The 8333-nt window shown below is 42.1% G+C and overlaps 1 protein-coding gene across 2 annotated transcripts in view; it reads right to left on the bottom strand.

Moving 5' to 3' along the window:
• FBLN1 (fibulin 1) overlaps nucleotides 1-8333 on the bottom strand; it is a 58194-nt gene that overhangs the window by 4180 nt on the left and 45681 nt on the right. For both annotated transcript variants that reach the window (XM_057382338.1, XM_057382339.1), the window contains exon 16: nucleotides 7219-7350. In XM_057382338.1, the coding sequence (XP_057238321.1) occupies nucleotides 7219-7350 (132 nt within the window). The remainder of the gene's footprint in view (nucleotides 1-7218; nucleotides 7351-8333) is intronic.

The following is an 8333-nucleotide window of genomic DNA, read 5'->3' as shown; positions in this document are numbered from 1 at the left end:
AAAAGGAAAAGGAAAAGGAAAAGGAAAAGGAAAAGGAAAAGGAAAAGGAAAAGGAAAAGGAAAAGGAAAAGGAAAAGGAAAAGGAAAAGGAAAAGCTGGTGCTGCCCCTTCTCTCTGGCCCCTGCTCTGTGACCCCAACTCAAGCTCAGCCTGCAGGAAACGCCACGTGCCACAGGCCAGGAGAATGCACAGCTCACCTGTGCCCAGATTTGCTGYTTTGTTAACTGAGCACAGATGTCATGACACGTCCCAAATCTGTTTGGGTATCTTCACGGTTTGCTGACCTCCTTTCAGGAAACATCAGTAAGATTTCCTTCTCCTGCACACWTTGCCCTTGCTGTGAACAGGGTCTATGGCAATCCTTTCAATTGAAACACTGAGCTTCACTCCTGTCCTGTTTATTTTTTCATGTTTTGTATTTTGATTTTTTTCTCAGGTAAATCATGTCACCATGTGTGGTGAGAGCAATAGCCTAAACAATACRTAATATGTRTTTTTAAGTGAGAACAATGGCAACAGACAATAATCTCAGAGTCACTGGTTTAGCAAGGCTTTGCTTATCAGAGAAGATGGGATAAATAAGACATATTCATATTCCTGAGTCTTTCAGCAAAAAAATTGTGAGAAATATGTGAGACCCTTGGGCAATTCACCTCTTTGTTTGCTTTCTGCTCCTATTCCTGCACCAGCAGCTGATTTRCTGAGAAACTCCCATTTCCAGCTGAGGAGAAGCCCTGCTGTTTGTCACCACACTCATCCACTCTGGGTGACAAGCATTGTCCTGCACTCACACTTTGCCTCCAGACTCTTGGTTCTGACTTCTGTGCTAAGCTCCTTAAAATACTCCTCTTTAAAAAAAAAAAAAAAACAAAAAAACAACTTTCTTTCTGCCAGCCACAAAATCTGCTGCAATTACAGTCCCAGGGGATCTTCCTCACACCCCTCCCTGAACCCTGCATTTGCATTTTTTTGACAGAAAGTTCCTCTAAGTGAGATCACCATGGTGTGCAAAAAAAAGCAGAACCAAAGCAGCTTATTTTCACACTGCCACGAGAAAAAAAAAAAATGGTTTGGGCTGCCAGAGAGGTTGCATCGTGTTCCATTTGCTGTTCCAGGGCTGAAGCTCACAGGATTTTCCACAGGGATTGATAAGAATAAGAAATCTTAGAAGAATGAGAATGAGAATGAGAATGAGAATGAGAATGAGAATAAGAACAAGAACAGGAATAAGAACAAGTCTGGTCAAATATTTAAATCTGCATCATCATTAAGAGCACAAACAGACATAAATTGCACCCGTATCTCAAAAAGAGAGCTTCAGAGATCCCACATTTTGAAGGAGCTCCCAAAAAATCAAGCAGGGAAATGTTATTGGAGCAGGAAAAGAATGAGAGGCTGGTGGTGTGGTGGCTGCTGCAGATCAGTTCCTCTTGCCTCGCCTGCATGTGCACTCGTGTGTACATAAACAATCCCAAACACTGCCAAATCAAAAGCTTTTCTTCCAGATAACCTGTGGGCTACGCTCTGGAAAATACAACAAACACAGTTATCAAAGCTGGGATCAGCTCCCTCAACCACATTTCAATCTTTGTGTTAACTAACAAGCACGAGAGCTCTTATTCCCCACTCGTCCCATGGGGTCACAGCCATATTTTGTTTTTTCTGGTCCTCATGTACCAAAGGACAGTAAACCTCCACGTTTTTGTTTTGCTTTTTGCTCACAACAAGCACAATGAGTCTTTTTGGGGTCTCCTGCCCCATTCCTGCCACCAGAGGCAGCTCCACAGGCAATATTTTCCTTCACTCATCTCCAGTTCATGACTGTGCCTAAAGGAACAATCTAGCTGTCAAACTGAAGGCATTTCCCAGACCACCAGGTACCTGTCTGCTGCCTTCACAAAGTTAATGTACACCTGACATTCCTCCATTTCTCAAAAGCTGAAGAGTCTTTTTCATTTCCTTTTTTTCTTTTTTTTTTTGGTGAAAGCTATCTGAATTTCTCTCAATTATTTTCACAATAGCCATGTAGCTCCTGCTATGTGGTGCTCTATAGTTTCTGATATCATCTGTTTTATTAATAAGTGCCTGCTCTTTGTAAAATGAAATATTTCTTGGTAATCATCACTGCAGGCACCAAATAWTATGCAGAAAAATAGCTCTGAAGATATCATTAATCCTTGAGCTGCCACACTGACAAACATAAATACAGCAAAAGGATTCAGAAAGCTCATTAATCAAAATACATGTACCAAAATAGATTTCCTCCTGCTTTGAAGTAATTGCCCTCATAACGTTGTGAATTAGAGCTTCATTCAAGTTTGATGGTGAACRCTTCACAAAGCCAATGATTTGGAGAATGAAGTTAGAGCTGGGTGTTAGCAAGGTTTCCATGAATATGAATCCAGATCTTTGCTGAAGTATTTGGGGACAAGATTTTCAAAAACCTACTTGTCAAACATGAGCCTCCCCAATCTTTATTTAGGAAAAAGGCCTATTTTCACCTGCTGAGCAACCAAGCGCTTCTAAAACACTTAAAATTCACTCATAAAATTCACTTTCATAAGTTATATGACACTCAGGGTAATTTCACTGTTGGTTTAAGCTGACCAAAAGTGGTTCTGTTATATCCTCCATCCCTCCACGTACTCACAGCCTTCGAAATTTCCACCCAGGGTACAAGTGTTAGTTTAAATTTAGCTAAAACTGAATATCCTTCTCTTTCCCTTTTTGCTTCAATTCCACAGGAAAAAAAAAAAGAAATTACAGTGCAGGAATTACATTTCAGCATGAAAATGGATCTTTCTGCATTATTCAACAGACCAGAAATTTGGGATTTAATTAATTATAGATGCTATCCTTCAACCACTCCATGAAATTTAATTTCATTAACACTTGGGCTTCTCTAGAAAGCTTTGATTGCTGAAATGCATCAAATAAAGAAGCCAAAAAGAGGCGTCATGATATTAATACATTTTTTGGCCAGAAACAAATGGTAAATGTTTTCAAAGCTATTATCTGTCATGTTGGATCATATGGAGCCTTGGTATTATGAAAGAATTAAAAACAACCTTTGATTTTACTGAGGTTTGGCTRGTTTACAAATACTGTGATCTTTATGAAGGATACCAAACAACTTCAGAGAGATGTGCTCTTATCTTGGTTTGGCAAACTTGGAGTGCTTTTAGATGTCTGGTTTGCCTTCCAGCCAAACCTTGCARTGGGTTTTAGTGTGGACAATGCTGTGAAATCACTCATGCCTAAAATGCAATAACTGCACTTGAGGTAGCCTCATTCAAAAATAGTTTCCATCACGTATTTTTCAATCTTTCCTCTTCCACCTTTAAGAATGTGACATGCTCTGTGTATCAGAAGAGTCTTAGATATTACAAAAACAGGTGGGGAAAAACTTCAGGGACSAATGTCCAAAATGTGCAAAATCACAGCACATATATAAAAATACAACATCCTGCTGACACTTTAATCCCAAAACCTTATTTACAGGGGCTTTAGTGTCCTTCATGTGCATCACCATGGACCTGAATGTCCCCARTCAGTGAGAGTGACTGGGTTCACCCCGCCTGTCCCACAGTCCCATTATTCCCATTTAGCTGCACTCGGATCCAGGGCATGCAAACAATTCATTATCAGTTTCTTTCTCCAGTTTTTAGGTTTTATACTTCACACCACAGTTCACAAAACCTCATCAGAGCCACAGTATAATTCATCTGCCTGCTGGGCCTTCTGGAAACTGGGYTGTGTGAAGAGAGCAGGATTAACCAGATATTTGAATTGTGCCAAGGTGAAATTTGGCATTAGGGAGAGCAAAACTCATTCTCACCARAAGAGCACCTTCAGCATTTCTCAGATACAAAATAAAAATCTGCCTCCAGCTCGAGGTGCTCCTTTGCCCCCAGAAGAGCTCTCCAGCCTGATTTTTTTTTTTTTTCTGGAGGCAAGGGAGAGTGTTGAGTGATTTGACTGCTGAGCAGGTTCAGGCAGTAAATCCAGGATCCCAAAAATGGCTTTGGGCACCCTCATCTCAAATGCACAGCTACTGATTTCTACAGGGCAACCTGGCATGGAGAAAAACTCACAAAATATTCTTTCCTGAGGAGGTCTCCTGGTGAGAGAGGCAAGCATGGGGATGAAACCTGAACAAAGATATTGAAAGGGACTGTGTTTTTTAAGGTACAGCTGCAAAAGCCTGTTGAAAAACCTACAGAAAAACCTGCCAACCAYGCAAAAGAAACAGGGAATTCAGGACAGAGACAGCAGTGAAARCCTTGCAAAGACAATGGAGAGCAGTGGTACATATCAGTGTAGATATGAAAGTATTYAAACACCAGCACAACCTGCCTGAGGAACTCTACAGTGACTTTTCATGGTTATTTTGGGTCTGGATGTTTTCCAGAAGAATAGCACCATTCTGCTTCACAGGCAAGAAAATAGGCTGAGGTTATGACCAAATGCAGCATGGAAGAGTTCAGCCTATCRAAACTACTTGTATTATGAAATTTTAAAACCTTCCTCAAGTTTACCAGACTACAAGGTGGGTTTTAAAAAATGAATGCATAGCCAAAGGGGAAAGTGTTTTATAGCATCTGATAATACCTTAGGCACTGATTGGACATTTTTGCACAAGTTGAAAATGCATTCTTCATTTTTCACTGACAGCTGGTTAAAGGAGGAATGCAGTGAAAAGTCTATAAAAGCTTTAAAAAAACACTAAACCTGGATGGGTCTGCACTTCTGTTTTTGTCCCACCCATGCTAATCAGTGGTGTGAGGTTGTTCACAGYATTGTTTGGACTCATTGCCACCTTGGCCTGTGACCACACCAGGAAACAAGGAGTCTACAGCACTTCCTGAACCTGGAAAGAATGGGATTCACATCTCTTTTTAAAACAACAGGGTAAAAATATTGGAAGCAACTTTTTATAGAACTGTTTTTTATCAGATTGCATGAAGTCTACACAGTGCCTCTTCAGGAGTCTGGCTGTCATTCCTCTGGAATGACACTTTCTGTAGGTCAGCAGAGCTACTTTTGGAGTTTTTCTTAGTTCTTTAGAATCCTCCACGTCTGATACCGCTGGTCATTGGTTCCTGTTTGATATGGTTTCTCTCCTTAATTTTGCAAYGCTGTCCTTGCCTCTTTTTTCCACCTCTGGGCCGTCTCCTCCTACGCATCCTTTAGGAGATCACGCTCTTCCTTCTCCCCCCATTCCCTGGGGCAGGGCTTTCCTGTGCTTCTCTTTTCTTCTTTTGCCTCTCTGCCATTCTGCTCCTTCACACTCATCCCCCCATGGCCTCAGCTGATCTCTCCATCAACCAGGCACAAACCATCCCGATCAGCCGCTCTCCATCCCATCCATCTCAGCTCAGCAGCTCAAAGGATAATGGATAATGAATCCTTTCAGCCCACAATTCTCTCAGTGCTGAAGCCCTCACTCTTCTCCTGTAGCTTGATCTCTAACAGCTCCTCTCACTCTTTAAATCTTTCCCTAAAGAATTATTCCTTTCCCCTTTTTTTCCCTGTTTCACTTTTGAGGATATATTGTTGCTCTCTGTTCACACAAACATGGCTCAGGTGCAATTCTTCTCAAGGCATCACTTTTCTCCTGGTTTGTGACAGACTAGCAAAAACTGTGTTACCATGAGGGTCTTCCTTACACAAACCTTCCCTTTCTGTACAAGAGGGACTCACTTTGTGAACTCTCATGGACCAGGATTCCATCTTATTTCTCTTGAAAACTTCCCAGCGCTTTTTAAGGGAACACCTAACATTCTCTTTTTTATTACTAATAAAATAATTTTATTAATAATAAAAATGGTATTATGRTGAGAGCAGCAGAACTGCTGCTGGCAGAATTATTTGCAATCCTAATTTCACACATACCGTGTGCTGTCCTGAACCTCTGCCYCTCCAGCTAATATCAGCTGGGAGATTGTTTTGACTTTCCTTTTCCAATTCTGCTGCAGGCAGTTTTCTTTGCAGCTTCCATCCGTTAATCTCGAATCTCAAAACTTTTACACAGAGAAATTAATTAAGTCTTATACACAAGAATTAATTAAGACAGTAGTAGGCATGTTTTATCATCTCTGTGTTGCACAGGGGGAACTGAGGTGAAGAAAGAGTTGTCCAATTCCTTCACAAAACTGGGAATATATTTGGGCATGTATCACATCTTCTCAGTGTTTAAAATATCCTTTCTCTCTTTGCAATGTGAAGCAAATAATCCAGTTTACCAAGCAAAATACCACTGACACACAGTCCTGTTCTTCAAACTGGAAACGCTTCCCTCGGGCAAATACCTTGGGCAGCTGAATTTCCAAACACATCCTTCTTTCTTACTTCAGACAGAAAGAAGCACACAGCACGAAAAGCAAACTACTGTAACTCCTGTGGGATCTGATAACATTTATACCCCACTAAAGAGCTGCCCCAGTGCCTGGAATCTGTAATCTTATCGTCCTGCTTTAACAGACTCTCCCTCTTTCTCAGCATTCCCSTGTATGCTTCTGTTTGATAAAGAAAGAAATAGAAACCTGATGGCTTGGGATTTTTATCTACAGCTCATAAAACCTCAGCAGAGCTGACTCTGTGCTATCTTGCTTCTGAAATGCACCAGTGCCACCTTCAGACCACACCAAACAGGGTTTTTCACACCCTCCCATSTGAAAGCTGCCGTGGTTTTTCTTCTCCTGCAGACAATTCCTGCTGAAGCACAAGTACAAACCTGAGCAGGACCTGCACATTCACATACCAAAGCACAAATGTTCACTGGAAGCAGTGGTCCTCGATTTTCATAAATAAACATTAATAAAGAGCAAGAAAATACTGCTTTTTAATACCTGGCATGAGAATGATGAGATTCCCCTGCCACTGCCAAAGCAGCAGCACATCARCTGGGACCTGCTCCTGCCCTCCACCTTAACATGCTCCTGGGTGCATTAGGTCCCTCATCATTTTAAAATTAAGCCATTTGCATTTTGAAAAAAAAAAAAAGTTAAAATACTTCTCAAATGAAATCTTAGGCCTCTGGTATTTCGAATGAAAAATTATCTGTGGTATGAGTTCAAATTACACATAATGGACTGAAGAATGTGAAATCAACACTGGCTCAAAAATCAAGGTAGGAATTAATTACTTGAGTTAATTTCTTTGACCTTGTCCTAMATTAGAGATGAGAGAAGGAAGGAAGCAGAAAGCACTACTCACCCACTGTCATTCCATCCATGTAACGCTTGATGATATCAAAGGAATCTCTTAAATTCCCTTCTGTGATGTCAAATATGATATCTGCCTGGTTGGCTGGATATGTAGGTGTGATGGCACGGAGGAAAATAATCTCTGCAAATGAAGAGTGTCACAGAATGCACTGGTAAGTATTTGGAAACATCACTGAAGAATCCAACAGAATTCAATTCAAAATGATTTGTCCTCAAAGCTGGTGGAGGACACCTCCCTCCCTTACCACTTCCAGTTTGTCTTTGAAAATGGAAAGGCAGAAGATTTAAGGGAAGTGAGGATTTCTCCTCTTATTTCCACCATCCAAGATGCCCCTGAAGCCAAAACACTCTTACTTTTAGAGTCCAAAAGGACTGCTCTTAAGACTCCAGTCAGATTTCCAGAGTGTACACAAAGAGGAGAACTCCAGGGATCCACAGGCTGGGTTRAGGAAGGGGCCAAACAGAGAAACCACTCTGATTCCCCATGGCACTCACACAAAGCATTGCCACCACAAATTAAAGAGTCCTTTGGAGCACTGGAGGAGGGGTTTAGGTTTAGATATAAAAGTGAGACTATTTTCAAGTCCTTTGCGAGGGATAGAGGTGTTATAGTTCTCATTATTATCCTCACTCTAGAGATGATGAAACCAGACCTTGGAGCTGTAGGAATTCACCTGAGGCCACRCTCTGAATTACAGCTCACCTCTTCTGAGCTTCAGCAGCAACCTCAGATCACTCAGATCCATCTCCTTTCATTAAAACACGAGGATGGACTAATGAGGGAATGCTTTGGGGAGCATCCTGGGCCAAGCCTCAGCTCTGCTGCCAGTACACCTGGAGAGGCTGAGCAGGGAGCAGGGTGGCCATGGGGCATTCATTCCCCCATTCCCCCATTCCCCCATTCCCCCATTTCCCCGTTCCCTGTGAAGCAGGGCCAGCCACGGCCTGGAGCAGGGCTGGCAGAACCCACAGGAGCTCTGCAGAGTTGAGATTCAACATTTCCTGCCCGGGCAAAGGCTCCTGCCCCATTCCTGCCCCACTCCTGCCCCACTCCTGTCCCATTCCTGCCCCACTCCTGCCCCACTCCTGCCCCACTCCTGCCCC

This window comes from Malurus melanocephalus, unplaced genomic scaffold (genome assembly GCF_030028575.1).
Source record: "Malurus melanocephalus ecotype Western Australia unplaced genomic scaffold, MMel_1.1 scaffold_564, whole genome shotgun sequence".
NCBI classification, from domain to species: domain Eukaryota; kingdom Metazoa; phylum Chordata; class Aves; order Passeriformes; family Maluridae; genus Malurus; species Malurus melanocephalus.
Note: the sequence above shows the minus strand (reverse complement) of the source record. Positions and strands in the feature narration are given on the sequence as shown.